The 22425-nt window shown below is 40.4% G+C and overlaps 1 protein-coding gene across 11 annotated transcripts in view; it reads right to left on the reverse strand.

The window, feature by feature from the left end:
- Nucleotides 1-22425, reverse strand: part of prex1 (phosphatidylinositol-3,4,5-trisphosphate-dependent Rac exchange factor 1) — a 240372-nt gene that overhangs the window by 44507 nt on the left and 173440 nt on the right. For 10 of the 11 annotated variants that reach the window (XM_069883777.1, XM_069883774.1, XM_069883769.1 and 7 more), the window contains 7 exons: nt 20919-21055; nt 18397-18583; nt 15138-15304; nt 8371-8532; nt 7035-7245; nt 4612-4888; nt 1843-2043 (listed from right to left, as the gene is read on the reverse strand). In XM_069883777.1, the coding sequence (XP_069739878.1) occupies nt 1843-2043; nt 4612-4888; nt 7035-7245; nt 8371-8532; nt 15138-15304; nt 18397-18583; nt 20919-21055 (1342 nt within the window). The remainder of the gene's footprint in view (nt 1-1842; nt 2044-4611; nt 4889-7034; nt 7246-8370; nt 8533-15137; nt 15305-18396; nt 18584-20918; nt 21056-22425) is intronic. The other variant, XM_069883780.1, reaches the window with a different exon arrangement.

A 22425-nucleotide genomic window follows, 5' to 3' on the forward strand; every position in this document is an offset into this window, starting at 1 on the left:
TGGTTGGAACTGAACTGGAGTCTAGGATCTGGCTCAGGTTGCGGATGGTTTGAACTGAACTGGAGTCTAGGATCTGGCTCAGGTTGCGGATGGTTTGAACTGAACTGGAGTCTAGGATCTGGCTCAGGTTGTGGATGGTTTGAACTGAACTGGAGTCAAGGATCTGGCTCAGGTTCTGATGGCCAATCTTTGCTTTATGGGAAGCTAAAGGCAATTTTGTGTAATATTACATTTCTGTTTTATCACATGGCAATAAATAGTATCTGACATAAAAATAACACGCTTTGCACTAATTCAACAATTACTCTTAAAGAAGAAAGAACACGCGGAGCTGCAAAAATAATGTCAAGATCGACCATAAAAATCAGTCTGCAAACCATCTTTTGCTGCAGCAGACTATTCATGGCAAAACCAAACAACTTTTCCTCGTACTGCAATGAAAGCATCAGATATAGCCGTGGACCGTCACAGCTCCGGACCTCACTCGCCAGTCTCTCTTACTCTAGAGGGATCTGTGTACTGGTGTCTGTGGCCAACACAACCTAACTCGTGTTACAAATTTGATAATGTTGTTCCAAGATGCTGAAAATGAATGGTTGGTTAGGCTTTGTGCTGCATCTTTCATCTGCGAGAATAATGCACGATATTTTAGATTTTTTTTAAATTCCAAATATTCAGTCAGGTGATCACCCTGTCAGCTGTGATAGGAGTTTACCTACCTACTTTAGGATTCTTATCGAGCATGATTCATATACATTGATAAATTCACAAAGTAGCCAGGGATTTTTTTTCCCCCCGTTGCTTCTTGTGTAAAATCAACTACAGTGAAACCTCGTTAGAATGCGATTCGTTAATCCGCGGAATCGCTTAGAGCGCGGGTGTCTGTGGAGCCCAAACATTGCAAATAAGTTGATTAAATTTCAGAATCCCAATATTAAAAGAATGTGCTTGCTTTCTTTCATTGAAATTGTTAATTATAGAGAGCGCATCCTTCGAAAGCTGGTAATATTTGGGTTTGATTATCCGTGGGCACTCTGACATATGCATCTGTTCCGCGACTCGGATGTAACGTGGTATGAAATCTTGGACCTCAACTACCGCATTCTAATGAGGTTTTACTGTATTTATTTGACAACTCTCAAGAAAACTGATAATGCACTTTATATGAAATTATATGGATCAGAGGGATCCAAACATCTGGACGGAGGGCCATTTTCCATTAGTGCAAAGGCTGCAGATTATTATTATTGCTTGAATATCAATGTTCATTAGACACTAGTGCAAGGCCATGTGACAATAGTGGGATAAAGAGGCAAGAGAAAAAGAGGGATCAGGTGGAGGACGATGAGTTGAGGGTGGACGGGTAATATGTGGAGACAAAGTGCTCTCTTCCACCTAATGTGCCTCCTCCACCTTGTGCCTTATTGCCACCTGCCAATCAGCTGTATCTGTCCATCATCCTTCAATCCACCTGGTTCACCATTCGCCTACTGGCCCCAATCCAACCTATCTCACCTCGCCCTCATTTATGCATCAAAATGTTGCGCAACATTGCTTCAGTGTCGCAAGGGCCGATGTCAAATTCCATTACAAAGATCCAAGTAACATTTTTAAAAGCAGTTTAACAAGCAGAAAATGGTTGATAAATGTTGAAACAGTAGAGTATTGAAGAGTGCAACAAGTGAGCAGGGAAATGCAACTAATCTTGGTGACAGTAGTGAAACAAGAAAACATGAGCAAGCAATTAAGTGCAGATACATTTTATAATTAAACAATATGAATCCATTAAAAGATCCATAAACTGCTTGGTCCCAGCAGCCAATCAAGTAGAAAACATCATACCTATAGGAATCCCTGTAACTTGTTGTGTCATGTCCAGAGTCATCTTGCTCCTCCTCTTTCACCACAAAACAGACTCTCTTTGTCCCACAGTGTTCAGCTTTATCAATATCATTTTCTTCCATTGATGGGGGAAGGGCAAGCTCTGATGAATTGTGCTCCGAAGCTTCAGATGGGGCAGGTTCAGTGATTGAGGACAGCAGACTGCAGACACAATGGGAACAATGTCAGTCTCTGATCTGCAACAAATACTTTTTGCCTGGAAATAATTTGCTCTTTTTTCCACCCCCCCCCCTCCCCTCCCCCCCCCAAACCACCTGGAAATAATCAACACTTTATTCAGATGGAGTACATACCACTTCTTATATTTGCTGAACACATAACTCAATTTAGATGTGAAAACCACAATTCAATCCAAACAGACTGATTCAATTTATAGTTGGATCATAATGGAGAAAATGCCCACGGGTTACTAATTCCAGGTCATGGGTGGCTGGTATAGAAACAGTATTTTATGGCCTTCCAAATGAAGCAGCTGAGAAAGCAGAGCTTGAATCTCATTGGGTGTTTATTTTCTAGCTTCCACAAGGATCCCACTCTAGTATTGCAAATGTGTGAAGTTACAGCTGGCAGAACTTCAGAGTCCAGCAAAGTAAACAACATTTTGAGAAATCTCTTCCAGTTGAGTTGTTTCCAAGTCCAAACAGGTGCTACATTGTTATAACCATCACAGCTTTCCATATTCAAATGAAATTAACAATTTCATTTCAAATACAGGTTTTAATGGTCATCTCCTACACAAAGTCAAAACTTTTCCTCAGAAGATCTTGTTATCATTTTAACATTTTCTTATGATCAGTTCATAAAATTTGGATCAGGATATCTGGCCCTTTTTTAAAAGTTTCAACAAGATCAACACTATCTACTTTAGTCCCACTTTCTCATTCTCTTGATTCCTCTAATACTTATCAATCCATTTGCCTCGCTCTTGAATGTACACAACAACTGATGCCTGGGAGCTCTCTTCAAAGAAGAATTCCAAAGATTCACTCAGCTGCAGATAGAAACATTTCTTTTTACGCCTGTACTGAGTCACTGACCCCTGATTAAAATCATGGGAAATGTCATTGTGGATCTACCGTCTGCTCTACTAAGAATTTTGTGTACTTCAATAATATCATCTCCCATTCTTCAAATTCAACATCTTGTGGACCAAATCCGCTTCATCCTTCCTCATGCGACAAACACCTCTCACTCTCTTGATCATTGGACAATCTGGTGAATTTTTGCTCCACTCCATCCATTTTAGGTATACCGTCCCTATTTAAGGTGGCCAGACGTTTGAAACTATTCCAGATGCAGTCTCACAGTTGAACCAGGATGTCTCTACTCATTCTTTCAAAAACTCTTGTCATACAGATCAGATACCAAATATTTTTAGCTCCCCTGCTCTACTCACTTTACACGTACGACAGTAATATCATCTACAAATTTGTTGACAATACCATGGTAGTGGGTTGTCTAAAAGGGATGAGTCACCATTCAGGATGGAGATTGAAAACTTGGCTGAATGGTGCATCAACAACAACCTCATACTCAATATCATCAAAACTAAGGAGCTGATTGTTGACTCCAGGAAAGGAAAGCCAGAGGTAGACAATCCAGTGATCATTGGGGGATCAGAGGTCAAGAGGGTGAGCACATTTAAGTTCTTGGAGGATCTTTCCTGGACCCAACAAACTAAAGGCATCAGCACCTCTACTTTCTCAGGAGTTTGGTATGACACCAGAAACTCTGGCAAATTTCTACAGAGGTGTGGTGGAAAGTGTGCTGACTGGCTGCATCATGGTCTGGTATGGGAACATCAATACCTCTGAGAGGAAACCCCTCCAAAAAGGTAGTGGACACACCCCAGAACATCACAGACAAAACCCTCCCCACTATTGAGGACATCTACAGGGAACGCTGCCAAAGGAGAGCAGCAGCAATCATCAAAGACCTTCACCACCCAGCACATGCTCTGTTCTCTGATCTTGTTGCGATCCCATTCCCATCTCCTCTGCCATTTGGCTTTGCATAAGTTGCAAATTTGGATATATTATACTTGATCCCCTCAGACAAACCTCTGATATAAATTGTGTTCTGCCAGAGCTTTAATGCTAATCTTTAAGGTAACTCACTGTTCATAATTGCTCAACCCAAAAGTGACTATTTATTCCTTTTAGGCTTCAAAATTATGCAGCATGGGGCACAGGACAGCCCTTTCGTCCTTGAATCCAGACTGATCAGCATGCTCCCAGTTATGATTAATCTATTCTGATCCAAATTTATTCTCAAGACATTCAGATCAATCCTGATTCTACAACTGGCCTCTATCAGAGTTCATAACAATTATCCTACCAAACCATACACCCTTGAGAAAGCAAGAGAACCTGAGGAAAAAGTACAAATTCCACTCAGAGAACACCAGAACTGAATGTGCATCACTACTGCTGGGAAGCTGTAATTCTATTATCTGTGCCGTTTGCAGAAAAAACAGTTGCAGAAAAACCATTACTTTTAAAGTGATATGGCTCTCTATCTGAAAAATAGAGCATATTTTTGAATGGGGAAACTTCGAGCAAGCAAATCAGCTCTTCAATCACTTTAACATCCATTAGTGCAGCTAAACCACTCAAACTTTTGTCAACTAATTAAAAATTCAGTTGGCTAAAGTGGTCTGTTTATAATGGATCACATATGATTTTCCATTCTAGCCCAGGAACCACTTACGCATTTATTTGCATCACATATTGCTTCATTTCCTTCAAAGATATCTCCAGTTTATTAAAAAGTTGGAAGAAAGAGTCCTGAATCTCCACGTCTTCTTGCTTGAGCAGATTGCTCAAACCTCCACCTTCTTGAACCAGCTCGCCATTTGGATGCTTTGATAATTCATCTGAATCAGGTAGCTGGTCAGTTTCCCCATCTTCACCTCGGACACATTTCCATAGGGGTGCTGCCATGGTGGTGGTGATGTGCCGAGTGTAGTTCATGGGATTTGTAATGCCTTGTAAACAAAACTGACATTTTACTTGTGTACATCAATCTGGTAACAAATGAAAGTACTACTGAACACAGCATCGCACACCACATGAAAAGAAGGCTGAAATTAAGCACCCACTGTTACCAATAGTAAATCATTTAACTCTAATTTGGAGGGTGATATTTCTCAAGTTTTGCTCAATTAACTAATTGTAGCTAGATGAAACACATAATCCAACTTAAGGAGGAAAATCAGTGCCACTTCTCATAGTCAATCCAAGCTAGGCTCATAAAACCACAGTGAAATGTAAAAAGTGAAAAGAACAGATGAGAATCAGCCTATGCTTCACAGTAACTTGCCATCTTAAGTCAAACGCAGCACAGATTTGCATGGAATATTCTCAAGTCTACATCATTACTATAGGGTAAATCAGACAGCATTGTCTTTATTCACCATTGCTCAGGTCAGCAGAGATGTCGGGAAGAAGTTAGTGATCTCCCGTGAATTACATGCTGCAATTTTGCAGATGAAATTTAGAGGGAAATCACCATAATGATAGCAATTTACACAAAGGCTAATCAAAAGTCTATTTGTATTTTGAATAAATCATTTTATCAGTAAGCTGTGTGACAGATGACATTCACGGAAAACCAATGGCTCTGAATAATTTATTTTAACAGTGTGGATCTTTATTTGCTGAGGAAATTAGCATAACAGATGATAAAAATAAAAACAGTTTGTTTAATTTTGCTTTTCTCTCTCTCTCTCTCTCTTCATCTTTTGCGAGTCAGATTCTGGAGTCTGATGAATAAACATGATTGTTCCCCCTGCACCCAACCCACCCCAATGCTTTCACATTAAAACAGCAGTCAGGAAGTGAGCACCTGATTATGACATGCTGCTCTCCAAGTTGTTCCGGCATCCAGGTTTGGGAGATAGGAACACATAACTCGAGATTAGATGTCAGCTTCTCTCCTGCTTTTATCAGACTCTTAAATGTATCTCTCACTGGCAATCTGATCCCCTTGCTCTGTTATTTTTTAAATGCATTTTATCTATATCCTGCATATTTCATTTACTGTAACACTATTCCTTACACGATTTTTATTATTGCACTTCCTGATGTACAAGCTGACTTCCCTGGATAACACACATAACAAAGCTTCTTATTGTATCTTGCCAATTAAATTCAACAAAGATAATGCAAGCTTATTTTGTCACTAGGATCATGGCTGATCAATGACTCACTCAATACACAATATGTTTGTACACATTCCTTGAAAATTTGAAAAAAACTAGTATCAAGTCTTATAGATAAAAGTGTAAACATTATTCAAACAATATTTGGCATTTAAGAAGAATTCTGAATAGCTAACAGCGAGTTTGGTAGATTAAAGCAAAGCTGTGTGACACAAGATGGCGGCAGAGGCAAGTAGCCAGGAAGGACACGGGGCCGTGGAAGAGTCTGGATGATCACATGACCATACAGTTGGAGAGCAGTAGGTATTGCAGAAGCAGACTTTCCTGTTTAAAGGTAAATATTGCTGTTCCCTCAGATTCACAAAGATCGAATGGCATTTTTTCACGGCCGAAGAATTGTTGAGAACAATTGGGACACAGGATAGCAACTTTTTTTTTAAATGAAACTATATTTGTCGTCTCAAATGTGTTAATTATCAATGCTTTGTTTGACCCAGCATCAGGGGTGCAGTGCTTATTTTTTAGGTACTGCAAGTCACACAAAAAAACAGTGACAAGGAGGTGCCGGAGTTGCCCCCTGAGGTGGTGGGGTGGTTGCAACCCCTGCCCATCATATTACACTTATTTTATTGCAATAACCATCAACTCTGACAGCAGTGGGAATGTTGTGTTAGGTTTCTGGTTGGTTTTACAGAGGTTTGCATTGCTAAATAATCAGGAGTGCGCAGGTATCAAATGAAGATGGGATCAGTCTTAGTCAGCTGTGCTATTATGTGCTGACTTGGCTGGAACTTGGAGAATTCAGATTTTTGCAGGCCCCAGCAATTTGTCAGCATCAATGGAAACAGAATAAACCACTTGCAATCAGCAGGGAAGAATTTGACATGTACTTGATATAAATGTTTCCAATTAAGGACTGACCTTGAATTAACATCATACCAAAATTTAGGCAGACAATTTACTAAAATACCTTGATCTTGCTCCAAGCCAAGAAAAGAATTTTTCCGTCCAAAACGTATACTGAAAGATCTCCCAAGAGAAGTAGTACTTTTTGGACAGGACACTTCCATGACACTGACGTGACAGTTAGTTGGACAAAAATCTGTGCCACTTAACAGATGCAAATTGGTGGATGCCTGCTTGAAGGAAGGCCATGCTCTGGTTTTCAATTCCTGGGCAAACTACAGAAAACCACAAAGGAATGTGATTCAACAAACGTAATTATGAAAATTCATGACTCAACAGAATGCAAAATTTAAAGCACAAATTTTAGTGTCCACTTTGAGAACAGAGAGTTTAAACCGAAACAGCAGAGTGAACTTGGGGAGAATCCAGCAGACTCAGGCAAATGCTGAAAATGTGCAAGGTGTGATTTTGCAATCTGTGGTGTGATTTCCCCTTTTACATAATCCTAACTCCATTTCAGGAACAGTTCACGGGGACTTTCGGAATTTACCAACAGTGATGTCATCAAGCAAGCCTGGAAGTCACAAAGATAGATAAAGGACCAATTTTTAACCATTTTACCAAGAAGGAAAGATAGCATATTACACATAGCAACAGATAGATGTCCTATATTCAGCAGGAAGTGAGATTCCCGTCATATTATTGCAGCAATAATTTTAATTGTGAAAATGTTCAGAGATAATTTTAGAAATAGCTAATCCTCATTATTGCAGATGACAACAAAAGAAATTCATACCCTCATACACCAATTTTCTCTCTTCGAAACTAAGCTTGAAATTGATTACATAATCTAGAGCTGTGCATTTCTCATTTACAATGGAAGATTGGGATCATGCCATATACTGCACTGTTGTGGAAGACTTTCAAAAAGTTAGAATGCATTACTGAGCAAAATTTAATAGGAAACAAAATCCTAGTGAATATACAAAGCTCCACTCTTATCTGTATCAAGAAATTGCAACTTTCATCGCAAAAGGAATTAAATCAGGCAGTGTAATCCTCATTCCTTGCTTCAAAAACCCCATAATCCGTGGTGAAAACAGAATTTGTTTTGAGACCATTTATAAATTTGGTCTGTGCTCGGAATGAGGACTGTCGGCTAAAATATGACGAGTTAAGCGATAAATCATTTGGCAAGTCAACTATACCCAATAAAACTCTTGATAAAATTCAAATACAAGTAACCATTTGACCCTGCTTTACTGTAATGTTTAATGGTGTGGAATACTTTCCACTGTTGACACAAACTGACAGAAATTGATAGTATAAATTCATCCAGAAGACCATTCTCTCACCAGTCTACTTCATTGAACTCTACGACAGTTCAAGCAAATTTGTACCTTTGAGTATTTGGCAATTCGCCCACCAATAATGTCGAGCTTGCTTTCACACAGATGTCGAAATTCAAACTGGGGTTTGAAGATCATGGAATTTCTGGAAGTTATCAATCCTCTGCAATTTTTTATAAACTGGCGATCATCTGCTGCTAAAGCTTCTAAAATCTGAACAAAGAGGCAATGTTAGTTCACGTGAACTGTGGAAAGAAAAGAAATTGAACAACGAGAAGAAACTGTTTAAATATCAATTAAACGATCTAGAACGGTATTTATTTACTGAACATTTTGTTCAGGTATGTGACAAAGAAAGGGAGCAATTATTTCCATGCTTGCCCATATTTCTTCCTAAAATACAAAGCAAGCCCCAAGACAGAATAGTTTGCAGAATCCTAGACAATGGGCTTCGAGAAAGACAGTTGCATGAAAAAGATTTGACACTGGAAAAAGCTGTGAATAGGTGTAGGGCAGCAGAGACCACACGAGCACAAGCAAAGGAACCGCACAGGATAGACATTACAGGGCTTAGGGTGAAAACAGAAGCAGAGCACCAGGAATTTCCCAAAACTACAGCAAAGCAGAGGGAGACTCAAACAGCAAATGCAGCAGGTGCAAAGGAAGACATATTCCAAAGATGTGCCCTGGCTATGGAAATTCCTGCAATAAATGTGGGAAGAATCATTATTTTGTTAAGTGCTACAAAACAGGGGCTACCAAGAGAAAGGTACACAGAGTGAAGGAATTCTTCGTGGATTCACTACAATCTGCTGCTGCTGAACAGAATGGATCGTTCCACTGACTGAGAATGAGACAGTAATTCCATTCAAGCGCAACACCGGAGCCCAGGTGAATCTGTTATCTATGAATGATAACAAGACCCTCACCCTCAAGAGCAAGGTTTATCCAGTGAAATTAAAAGTGACAAGCGACACGGAGAGAAGTAAAAGGGGGCTATATGGTGATCTTCAAACACAAAGTCATCTAAAGTCACAGTTGAAGAAAAGGACTGAGTGCATGTGAAGCGCTCAACGTGGTGAAAAAGAGTTTTCTTAATGGCTTCACAGACTGAAGATGAGCATTCAACGCTCGGGTACGCAGATGTTATTGAGGGACTTGGATGTTTATCTGGTAAATGAGACAGTGGATCTGTTGTCCATGCATGCAAGAAAGTTCTGTTTCAACTTTGAGACAAACTTAAACAAGAACTAGCATGCAAGGAACGGATGATACTCACCCAGAAAATCAAAGAACCTGCAGATTGGGTCAGCTCACTAGTCATCGTGCAAAAGAAAATGTCTGGATCCAAGAGATCTCAATAAAGTCATCAAGAGAGAGCATTTTAATTTGCATTTTAAATTGCTAACACGGGAGTTCAACACATCATCATCAGGGACTTGACAGATGAAGCTCGATGAGGCAAGTTCAAGACTATGCATTTTCAATACTCCACAGGAAAGATACCGGTTTCTTCGGTGACCATAAAAGATCTTGTCCACACCACAAGTCTACCATAAAACCATCCACATGATCTTTGAAAGTATACCTGCAGCTGAGACCATGATGGATTACATCATTGTATGGGGGTCCACCAAGAATGAACATGACACATGACAAAGACAAGTGCTTGACATGACACAGAATGTCAATTTGAAATTAAATAAAGAGAAATGAGAGTTTGGCACAAAGACACTGACCTTCTTAGGAGGCTTCATATCTGAACAGGGAGTGAAACCTGATCCAAGAAAGATATCAGCTATTGAGAACTTTGAGGCCCTTCAGTCAGGAGACTTACCTCCATGTATGTTCCTTGGCTGGCTCCAAGGCACTGACTGCAATCCCTCTCGGGGGAAATCAGCGGCGGAGTACTGCACGCTGCCACCCAGCATGAATGTACAGCCACTGCAAGTGGCTGGCTAGGGACTGGCTTATGATGTTGCAATGATACCATCAGCCCATGACCCATCTCCCCTCCCCCTCACTTATCCCTTTCCCTCTCCCTCCATGACATCCTCAGGGTAGGGGCGGCCGGCGGGAGCCGTCAGGGCAGGGGCGGCCGGCGGGAGCCGTCAGGGCAGGGGCGGCCGGCGGGAGCCGTCAGGGCAGGGGCGGCCGGCGGGAGCCGTCAGGGCAGGGGCGGCCGGCGGGAGCCGTCAGGGCAGGGGCGGCCGGCGGGAGCCGTCAGGGCAGGGGCGGCCGGCGGGAGCCGTCAGGGCAGGGGCGGCCGGCGGGAGCCGTCAGGGCAGGGGCGGCCGGCGGGAGCCGTCAGGGCAGGGGCGGCCGGCGGGAGCCGTCAGGGCAGGGGCGGCCGGCGGGAGCCGTCAGGGCAGGGGCGGCCGGCGGGAGCCGTCAGGGCAGGGGCGGCCGGCGGGAGCCGTCAGGGCAGGGGCGGCCGGCGGGAGCCGTCAGGGCAGGGGCGGCCGGCGGGAGCCGTCAGGGCAGGGGCGGCCGGCGGGAGCCGTCAGGGCAGGGGCGGCCGGCGGGAGCCGTCAGGGCAGGGGCGGCCGGCGGGAGCCGTCAGGGCAGGGGCGGCCGGCGGGAGCCGTCAGGGCAGGGGCGGCCGGCGGGAGCCGTCACAGATTTGCCAGCTGCTCCAGCACCTCACTGGGCTGCTTCAGCCTTTGGTGTCACTTGTCAGTGCCAGCGGCTCAATACGTGACAGAGCAATGGCCATCTTTCCTCTCCATAATCTCCCAAGCAGCTTGAACTGTTCTGGGAAACAATAGCAGTTCCAGCTGCATGGGGGATTATGGGTAGAGAAGACAGTCATTGTTCTGCTGTGTATTTGCAATGGGAACTTCCACGACAATGGTTGCCCCGCCTACAGCGACCTTGGATGATGCACCAAGGCACTGCTCTACATAAAACAGCATTGAAGCAGCCTTTTAGGGCAGCTCTGTGAACAGTGGAGTTTAACATTTTTTAATCTGCCTCTGCAGCTGACCTTGAAGTAGAGGCCAGCATGAAAACACCAAATGAAAGAGCTCAAAGATTCAATACTGAAAGGATGGCCAGCAGAAAAGAATGACTGTCCAATGGGTATTCCGGATTACTGAGCACACAGAAATGAACTGTCAGTTATAAAGATACGATCATCAAAGGGAACAGGTTTGTGATTCCAGTGTTGCTCTGCAAGGAAATGCTCCAATAAGATACTCAAGGACATCTTGGTGAGAAAAAATGCAAACGTAGAGCTTGAGAAATTATGTACTAGCCAAGAATGAACCAAGATACAGACTTTGCTTCATGCAAAATATTTCTTACTTATAGACCAAAGCAGCAAGCAGAACAGTTTACACCACACCCGGTTCCAGACAGATCGTACTTCAAAGTTGAAGTAGACTTTGTTTGACTGTAATGGGAAGAGTCGTATAGCAGTAACAGACTACTACCCAGAGGTAGCAACACTGCAGTCAACATCCAGCAAAGCAGATATAACTTTCATTAAAAATGTGTTTGCGAGGCATGGAGCTCCCTGTGAAGTCATATCGGACAATGGTCCACAATTTTCGGGCAGTAAATTTGAGTCTTTTGCCAATCCTTGGAGTTTTGAAATACCATTTCAAGCCCACATCACCCAAAGCATAATGGGCTAGCAGAGAGTTCTGTCAAGGTGGTGAAGAAAGCGCATGAGAGGATTTTCACAGAAGTGCGCTACAGAATGGCCTTTCTCCTGCCCAAACGCTGATGGGTCGACGCATACGGACCAACCTTCCAATGCATGAAAATCTGTTGACCCCTAAAGGAGCAAAACAAGGACAAACAGGCTCAACTGGAAGAAAAACAGAAACAGTATCACAATAAGACTGAGAAAAGCGACCGGTCCTGAAGTCTGGAGTTCAAGTGTGAATTGAGATCACAATTCCAGTCTATACGTGCAAGAGGAAATAGATCCACTTTTCTACCAGATCCAGACAGAGGGAGGACACCTCTGAGTGGATCAACGACCACAAGCTCCAACCCATGGTCATGACCCATCACCTGTCAGCACACAAAATGTACCAGCTCATGTAGAAAAGGAAGATGTTGTTCAGAGTTCACAGGAAGACACAAGCACTAACCCAGCAAATGCAAGCAATTCACTGATGGAAATATAGACCAGACCAAAAAGAAATGTTAAACCACCTCAGAGACTGACTGAAAGCTGCTGAGTGGCAAGAGACTGGCAATGTAGATACCCTTGTTATGTGGACATAGTATTGTGTTTGTGTTTTTATTTTCCTTTTTTTTTAAAAAAAGGGAAAGAATTGTTATTATGCATGTTTAATAACGAACTACATTTCAGTAGCCAATGCATGTGGTGTGCATGGGAACAAAATGGAGACCATGTTGCGTTGTTGGTTCAAGCTGCTCAAGAAATAAAGTTAAGTTTAAGTGTTAAAATCAATCAAGGTTGTTCTTCTTCAAGGAACAAATGCTACATCCAACTTATCTTTGCCTTATAAAGTACACTGACCCGCTGAGTTTCTCCAGCAGTGTGTTTTTTTTTCCACCACCAGATATTCATGGTCTAGTCAGCAGGGAAGAAAAAGTGGTAAATTCAATTTAACCCAGAAGAAAGCAAGCTAATAAAAACAAATGTTGGAGGTCTTGCAGCGTCCATAGAAAGTAAAGATATATCACCGACATTTCGGACTTGAACCATTCTTCAAAGAGAGCCAAGGCCTTTGATAAGGCAAAATAAGCCAAAGGAATGTAAAGAAATAGCAGGACACTGAGTGGTGTGGAACAAAGGGACTTTGGTGTGAATGCTCACAGGTTCTTAAAAAGGTAGCAAGGACCATCAGTAAGCAGTATTAAATAAAGGGCATTCAAATCTATTCCCTTTACAAACCAAACAAACACTTCAATTGGCACAGCATAGAAAGATATAAACCTCATGCAGATGTATAAAGTTAGTGTAGAGATGGTCAAATAAGATTGGGTGAGATGTCATGGTCAAAGGGTCCAACTCGATGATGATAACCAAGGCGTAAAATACAGGAACAGAGAAATTCTGCACAAGGCTGTTTTTTTTTTTAAACTGCAGCTTGGATATTGTGTGCATTTCATTGCCATAGCAGAAAAATTTCAATTGCAGTGCTAAGAGTACAGAGGAGAATTGTGAGAATGTTGTTAGTTAAGCAGTGAAGACTGGATACGTGGGGTTAGTTTTCTTTGTGAAATAGGAGACAATCGCACTTCAAAGTTTTGAGGAAACTCAGGTAATAGAAAGACCTATTTCCCTGGGCACCATCAAATGCCAGGGAGGTATTACTTTGAAATAATTGTTGGAAGGATTAGAGAGAAAAAATATAGAGAAAGACCTTTTTAAACCTAGAGTATGGTATCTCTTCCCTAAAATCGATTGTGATGTGGATACCCTTCAACATTTTTAAACAGTACTTTGATGTCCTCTTGAAGAGTTATGACCTGGAGTGCTACAGATCAAGTGCTGGAAGGTGCAATTGGACTATTTTTCTTCCCCATCCTGGCCCTCATTGATATTAACAAGATGGTCCAAACGGTTCCCTCCTTTGTTGTAAACGTTCTACAAATTTAAGATGGCACACAATTGAGTTTCCAAAGTAAATACATTGACAAATAAAGTCCTCTTGATTATTGGTGTCATAGTATTCACTTTTAAGATGCAAAAGCATCACAAAATAGAAAGCAATTTGGAAAAAACTGCCTATGCATTTTTCCTCCCATAGAATTTGACAATAACTCAGCTCATCAGACAACCCAATTAACTTCAGTCTGCATCCACTTCACTACTTTTGCTCTTGATTTGACACCAGCAGCAATAATGCATGAAAATAAAAATTTTTAAAAATCAAGAAATGAGGAAAACTCCAACCAAATTACTGTCCCATTGTGGGGTACCCGACTTGTAATAATAGTAACTCGATGACTCATCAACCAAAATCCATCCTGCACTGCATGAGGACTCAGCACACTACTTTGTGATCACATTTTCCTTAGTTCAATCGGCACGAACATTCTGAACCACTGATTTGGAAACATTTTTTTTTAATTTAGGTCTCAGTAACCCAAACCTGGCATCCTCTCTGCGCCCTCCCTTGACCCATTGCCATTTGTTTCCCCATCATTCGGCTCTTCTTACAGCATGGTCACTGTTCTGTAAAATGGCAAATTTTGGCCTTCATCAATGGTAAATGGTTTATATCTTTATGAAATTAGTACCACCTCTCTGGTAACAGAATTCTTCACTCGCCAGTACAATTCATTTCTAGTGCCACAGAAGAGAAACGAACCCTGAGTGCATTTAGTAAAATATGGCGACACGGTTTGTGTACAGTCTGAAATTCATTCAAAGGCTCAATGGCATAGATTCCTCACAGCACCAGCACCTGGATTCAATCCTGACCTATTTTATCCATTAGTTTTCATGTACTCTCCATGGCCATGTGGGTATCTTCCCAGTTCCCAAAGGCATGCAGACTGCTAGGTTAATTGATCAATGTCAATTGCCCCAAAAGGAATCTGAGGGGAGTTGATAAAACATGCAAAGGATGGACTGGGCCAAGTGTAAACGGGTGTTTGACAGTGGACATGCAGTTGTTGGATGAATAGCCTGTTTCAATGACTGAATTAATTTAAGGTAGAGCACAATTCACTATTCTTAGCTTATCGTTTGTTCAGCACTGCTTATTGTGACAAGTTTCTCCGCACGTTTCTGGAAGAAACAAATTTAAATGGTCGTGGCTAATAACCAAAAAATAAATTACTATTTTGCAATATTCACAAGAAAACAGGTTTTGAATAATCTATACCTTTGCAGTCAAATTGAAACATCCCTTGGGCTCCAGCATTTTTTCCTTGACATGACATTTGATTCCTGCAGCGCTGACGTATTCGTAGATAACGCCATGCTCCAAATGCACATTATCCACAGTCATGCTGACATGAGAGGTAGCTCCATCAGTACTCAACTGGATGTCTGCAAGGTTTCAAAAGTGATTACCTCTCAAAGGTTGAAGGAAAATTAGCCTAATTTCTTCACTTGTTAGATTTAATTATGCATTTTATTATCTTTGAGTTTATTTTCCTTGTCACTTCCCTGACAGAGGTCAGTATATAGCTTGTTACTGGAAACACAGATAATTTTAAAGAATTAGTCAAGGTAACTGGTGTTCAGCATTTAGCTTGTTGACTATTTATAGAAGCTTACTCACACAAGCCAAGAGAGCATGATATTAAAATGGAGTCAAAAAGATATGAAAGCAAAACAATCATTCTGGAGACAACTTATCAAAGAATTTTTTTTTTTAATCTAGAACAGTTTTCAAACATGCACATAAACAATAGATGTTTGTGAAACACAATTGAGACAACTTAAGATGTTCTTCCTTTTCTAACCATTTGTACTCAAAAGTGTTGGGTTGAATTGGAGGAGGTGTGAGAAAAAGTGAAAAAAAATACTGTAATGTATTAATAGTTGATACAGTTTGTGGTCAGCAAGAAATGTTGAAAATAATGTTCAAAGTAAAAATTAGATTCCGCACAGTGCAATAAGAAAATCTTTCTCCTATGATAGTACCATGGAAATCGGGGGGTGGGGGGGGGGGGGTGGGTAGGGGGGGTAAAAGAGCCAGCAGTCAAATTAGAAACTACATATTTCCAAGTGAATCTGCAAAGCATCTCATCACGTTATGGACAAGATAAACTTAGAATGAACTTTCCAACAGAGTTTAAATTCTGGGCCAATTTAAAAACAAGATTTAAGTTTTATTTTTGCCAGGCAAAGATTAAAAGGGACATGGAGCACAAAGCAAGGCCATGGTCTGTTTTTTCACAAAACTATCAATATTTCCTAGAGAGCTACAGGGAATTTGGTACCTTTGTGAAATATCCAAATCCCATTGTCTGGATGAATCTGGCAATCTATGTGCTCTGTCATTCGTTTAAATGGCACAAGAGATATTGATGCAGTTTAGTTAAACAGAAAAACATTTTTTTTTAAATCAAGAAATTAGTGAGTTTGAAGAGTCTTCCACAAATTATTTTTACCTTAATAAAATGTTTTTGAATGTCTGAAACTGCAAACAGTTTTAACCATTTTGTCTATGCTGTAACTGGAGGGAGAGCAGGTCGGGTAACTCAGCTAACTAGCTCTCTTCCTATTTTTTTTTATTAACGCTCCCTTTCAGTACGAGTTTGCTTTGACACATCCTCAAGATCGCATCATTGCTACTGTGCATGGCTTCTCCGCTACAAGCTGCAGCTGTCTACATCACTCCTGCCATGGACAGAGTTCACTCAGAAGGCGATGGCAAACTTGGACTGATGGCAAATTCTGGACAATCAGAAATGGCATTTCAATAGACCATCCATTTCCAAATTGAACAGGTGAACACATTCAAGACACCAGTTGCCCACTCCTGTTCCTATGAAATCCATTTCTTTGATCACCAATGCTTTGATGGCACCCATGTTACTGTTTCAGAAAGCTGAAATTAAAACCATGCAGATATTTCTGACTGAAACACAGTTAATGCTAACAAATAGAAGAAGCAATTGAAGTTCCCTTCCTTGGCACTGATAAACACTTTGATGCATTCAACTGCTTTATTCTTAAGAATATTCCAAGATTCTGAGATAGAAAAAAAGGCATTAGTGAACATTACATCGATCAAAGAACAAATTGTATGAAATGAAAGTTGGAAAAGAATTCCTTCAACAAGTTAGAAACCATTCTTCAATAGATCAGGATCATCTTTGTGGGTATCAAAATTAGAAATGCTAGAATGGAAATTAGGGCAATAAAGAGGTGCAACTTCCACAAGACAGCTGAGGGAAATCCTCACTGCTCCAATGACTCCAGTTCAATCCTAACCTTTGGTATTGTCTGTGCAGAGTTTGCAAGTTCTCCCTTTGACAGGGTAGATCTCTTCTCGGTGCTCTGGTTTCCACCTACATCCCAGAAACATGCAAGTTAATAGGCTAATTGGCCCTTATAAATCGGAAGGAAATGGATGGGATGAGTGCAAGTGGGTCTTTGGTTGGTCAGCAAGATTCAGTGGATTAAATGGCTGATTCTACAACTTTCTCTCTCTTGATAACAAACATTTATGCTACTGCAATTTAAAGGATTTTCTAATCAGATACAAACAAAAAGTAATGGTGAAATGACTGGAATATGTTTAACTGGAAAGGATTATAATTAGCCTGGAAACAAAAACAAAATTAAAATTCTCATTTTATGTTGCGGAAGTTCATATTTTCTCTCCCAATTCAAGTCTGCACTGCATGAATTGATTCTGAAGGAATGCTCGTTTAGTGCAGAAAATTTTGATGAACAGGGCTCCTTGTAAATGAAAGCAACTTGGTTATCAAGAAATACAGTAAAACCTGTCAATCAGGTAAATGAATGGTCTCCCAAGAGTTCAAATTCAAGAAATCAAGCAAGCACAAATCGTGCGGAGAAAACACCAAAGCATTTCTGGCATTTTTCTATTGATTTTTTTTATATACTCACCATGGTTCACACAATCCCTATAACCCAACCTCGCAATGTAGGAAATGTGGTTAAAATGTGTTGTGCTGTCTCTGAATTTACCAGAGTTGTGGCTATTTGTAGCCACAGCAAAAGCAAAATCAAAGATGAAACCACAGTGCAAGTGATGCTGGTGAAAGAGAAGTTGTTTTTCTGTCTTCTTTTACAGTGGTTGGAATGGCCAATAAGCCCCAAAAGTCCATTTAAAGTTGCTTGATATTTTCACACGTCACTTCTAAGTGTACACCCTGACGTCCAGGCAACTGAACACTGCTTTGGTAAATTTATACCAATTTAATTATACATACATTTATACGACATAACTTCCAAGTATGGCAAAAGTTCCAGATTAGCTAACATTATTTTCAATTTTATGGTTATATAAATGTTGTTTGGAATTAAAAGAATTTGGTCATAAATTACTGAGTTTGTGTTAACAAATCTAAGAACTTTAAACCCTGCAGACTCACGTTTTCTTCATTTAACATATTGGCAATGGCATCAATTTTAGTTACATTTCTTTAACAACAGCATACCCGCCTCCTGTCTGCTCTCGCCAACATGATCAAGTATTTTTGTTTGATGAGCTGAGACATCTACCAGCATACCATGCAGTGATAAATCGGAAATACTGTCAAGGCAATCTGTTTCGGACTTCGATTGTGCTGCCTCTTCGTCCACATCTTCAACCGTTCTATAGATCCAGGAACCAATTCCTTTTCTCTGAAAATAAAAAAGACCAAATATGCATTAGAGGATCATTCACCACTTTTATCTGAGTGGATTGTTTATGAAGATAATCAGACTAAAGTTTATTTAAAATTGTACAATTGTTTTTTTAATATTTATTGGTTCATGAAGCAGATGCTCGTTTGTATTCAAACAGTTAATCAAGTAAAAGTGATTAGTGTAACAGCATTCCCCATTGAACAAGAGAAAAAAATGTAAAATGAAAATATTTACAATAATTAAATATTAACAACAATTTTGTGCAAAGTTTTTAAAAGTTGACAAATTTTATGTATTTATGTACATGACAATCAAAGAATCTTGGCAGCAGGAATTTTTTAAAATTTCATTCTGAAAAAAGGCAAGTTGCAGTGACAAGTCACACAAAATGGATATAAATGAGTATTGTCATCAGTCCAGAAATAATAATCATTTATCAGGGAGAAAAAGTAAAACCTTTGATGAAGTAAAGGCACCTTGTCCTTTACACAGAGATTAAATGGAAATATCTTTAAGCAAGCAATGATAAATGAAAGACATCAAATACAGACAGAGAGAAAGTGTTACCTTTCCATATTATTCAACAAATGCCCCCATATGTGACCTGTCAGAGGCCATGAGGTGGGTTTTCTACTGAGGGTGCAACACAGACGTCTAAGCTTTGCTAATTGTAACTTAGAGTACTCCAGAGAGACCACAAAACCATATGGTTTTCATTTTTGGGCAAAAGCTCTTTCAAACAAAAATGGGATTAGGAAAAGCAACTTAATAAATGTCCAAAGGTACTCAAACTTCAGTGATATACAAAGTCAAGATTTGTCTCAGTAATGGAGGCATCTTGAATGCAAAATGCCATCTTTATCATGAGTTTCAAATAATTCCACTTTACTATGCCGTTCATGATTGAAAATATAAAATGCAAATGCTCAATTAGATGTTCTTTTTAATCTAAAAGCATCCCACACCCACAACTGCTCAGCAATCCCTGAAGGTCAAATTATTTCCCCATTTGACCAGCATGTTGAACCCAGCTCATTGGGAGGTGGATAAAGGGGAACCTGAAGATGTAATGTTGTAAGAATGACACAAGATCACTGAGTGAGATGCAGCCAAATGTGGGTTAGCAAATTGTGGGAAGAATACAAAGAACCCAGGTAGGTTGAGTGAGTGGGCGGGACCATTTTGCCAATTCTGGAACAAGTTCAGTCTGGGCTTGATCCCACGACCAAGCCTCTGAGGAAGACCCAAGTCAGACTGTTTGCCAATGTCCCCCACTAGTATCACCAATCCCCTCAAATCCAAACATTCATGAAAAAAATATTAATCAGAAATAGATTAATCTTCAAATGCTCACATACAAGCATTCACTTCACTGTATTTTTCCAATTCTTTAACTTTGCTAAATCAAACTCTAAACATGTCCAAACAAATATGACCAAGTGATCACCCAGAAATATAGTTGTGATTCAAGGAGTTGACCAATTAATGTATCCTTAAAGCAAGTGAAGGGAAATTTGAACAGTAAGGCTAGCATTACATGCTCCATTTTTCAAAAAATCAATTATGAAAAGCAACAATTAATAGCAGAAAGCATTACAAAGCTAGAAAATGCTTATTTTATGAAAATAGAATGCATCACTAGAATCTCAGCACAACATTTTGTAATGAAAATAAGAACAGCTCAAATTTATGTTGTGCAGTGACAACAAATTGCTGGAGGGACTCAGCAGATCAGACATCAACCATGGGTTGATGCTTCAGTCTTGTTAAGAGATCCAAACCAGAAACAATGGTGTTATTTTTTTTAAACGTAGGACTTGCATGATTTTTCTGTTCTGAAGTGTCTCCCAGCGTACTGGGATTGGCCGTTCACACAGAAACGACCAAAACCCCAAATATCTGTGTCACACCATGAGTTTAGACAGAATACATGAAGTGCAGTATTTAAGGAGTCTTGTTCATTCCCCTGTTGTTCGTGGATCACTCGCAGTTCAGTTGAAAGCGCAGGAGATCTGTGAAAATAACGAGGCGTTGAGGAGGTAAAATGTCAGAACGGGAATGAGTCCTTTTTCCAGGACATTGGGAATTATTTCCAGAACGCAGCGACTGTGTAAAAACTGTAATTGACTGACCATGTTCCTCCAGTAATTCATTGTCTGTTCATGATTCCATCATCTGCAGCTTTTTTGCTTCTGTTTCTGCTGCTTTACTCGAGGGGAAAATGGAACTGATATTTACGTTGGGACAACGTTTCAAAATTCGAAAAACAGTTTTAAATAACAAGACCAATTCATCTCCAACTATGATGGCATGGCCTTGTGTTACTTACTTGCAAATTCTGCAGATTTTTTCTGTAAATTGTAAAGTGTTCAAGCACTGCAGAGTAGTTCTCTTTACTAACATTACCACCATTTACTTTTAGAACACATTGGCCAGGGAGAAGTCCAGCAGCTGCAGCCCCAGACCCTGCAAGATCAATCAGAATTACGTGCAATAAATTAAGTGCAGTTCAACACCTGTGAAGCCACAAAATTCTACATTAAGCATTTGATTATCCAGTTACTGTTCATCAAGCTCAAGTTAATTTTTACATTTTTTTTTCAATTTTCAACATAACAGCGTGGTAACAGGCCCATCCAGCCCACAAGCCCATGCTGCCCGAATAAACCCAACTGACCGACAATCCCCGTATGTTTTGAAGGGTGAGAGGAAGCCGGAGCACCCAGAGAAAACCCATGCAGTCACATGGAGAACGTACTAACTCCTTACAGATAGGGCTGGATTCAAACCCGGGTTGCTGGTGTTGTATCTGCATTGGACTAGCCGCTACGCTAACCGTGCAACCCCAAGTGATCTTTACAAGCGATTTATATGCAGTATATCTCTGTCTCTCTCTCTAAATAATCTATAAATATATCTATTATAGAGAGAGAAATAGTGGAGTCTTGGAGGGATTGTATGAGCAGCTCATCAGTCATTCAGCAGTTTCACTGCCCGTGGAAATCTATTTTTAGTGGGTTTTGATACTGGAGAAACCTAATGCAGAAGTGTAATATCCAAGGACCTCCATAGTGACACTAAGTACAATAGTACATACCCTAAAGCAAAATCAAATGGGGACAGAAAGAGGAATTTTCCCTCGGATATCAAATTAAATACCTATTGAAAGCAGCATGCACCAGGTATCATACAGAGAGTACCAGCAGTCCTTTTCCCTCTACCAACAGTAACGGCTGACAGTAATTGAGTGTGCAAGAGCACAAGGTGGTATAATCCACTAATGAAAATATGACAGATAGCTGGAATTAGTTTTGTTTGTCAGTGCACACAGATCAACATTAAAGAAAGAGCATGAACTCATTATGGATCCAAAATATGATAAATAAGATCAAAGATTTTGCCCAGCTTCCACTGTAGTCGACTTCCTCAATCTGCTTTGTTCATTTCACGTTGATTCATAAATAGAGCATATTTAAACCTATTGGAGTGCGAGAAGGAGAAAGATAGAAATGAATGAATGAGGTTGATGTCTGCATTTTCTGACAAGATGGAATGAGTGGTTGCCTCCTCAATTTGGAGGAAATCTTACAAAGACAAGATCATCTACTCAATGAATGACCTGTACATTTTATACAACTAGGAAACAGCTGTTTGGTGAAAAGAGGAATAGATACCCAATTCAAACTCCATTGAATTAGACAAATCTGCAGGATGTTTTCTCTCTCAAATTCAAGCTGCTGGGACACTGCAGGGAACCTCTGAAAAGATTTGTTTTGGCAACTGTCAAGATAATCTCTCAAGTGGCCATCAGCAGTGTTTGGACACACTAGTGACTG

Source organism: Narcine bancroftii, chromosome 6, assembly GCF_036971445.1.
Source record: "Narcine bancroftii isolate sNarBan1 chromosome 6, sNarBan1.hap1, whole genome shotgun sequence".
NCBI lineage: Eukaryota > Metazoa > Chordata > Chondrichthyes > Torpediniformes > Narcinidae > Narcine > Narcine bancroftii.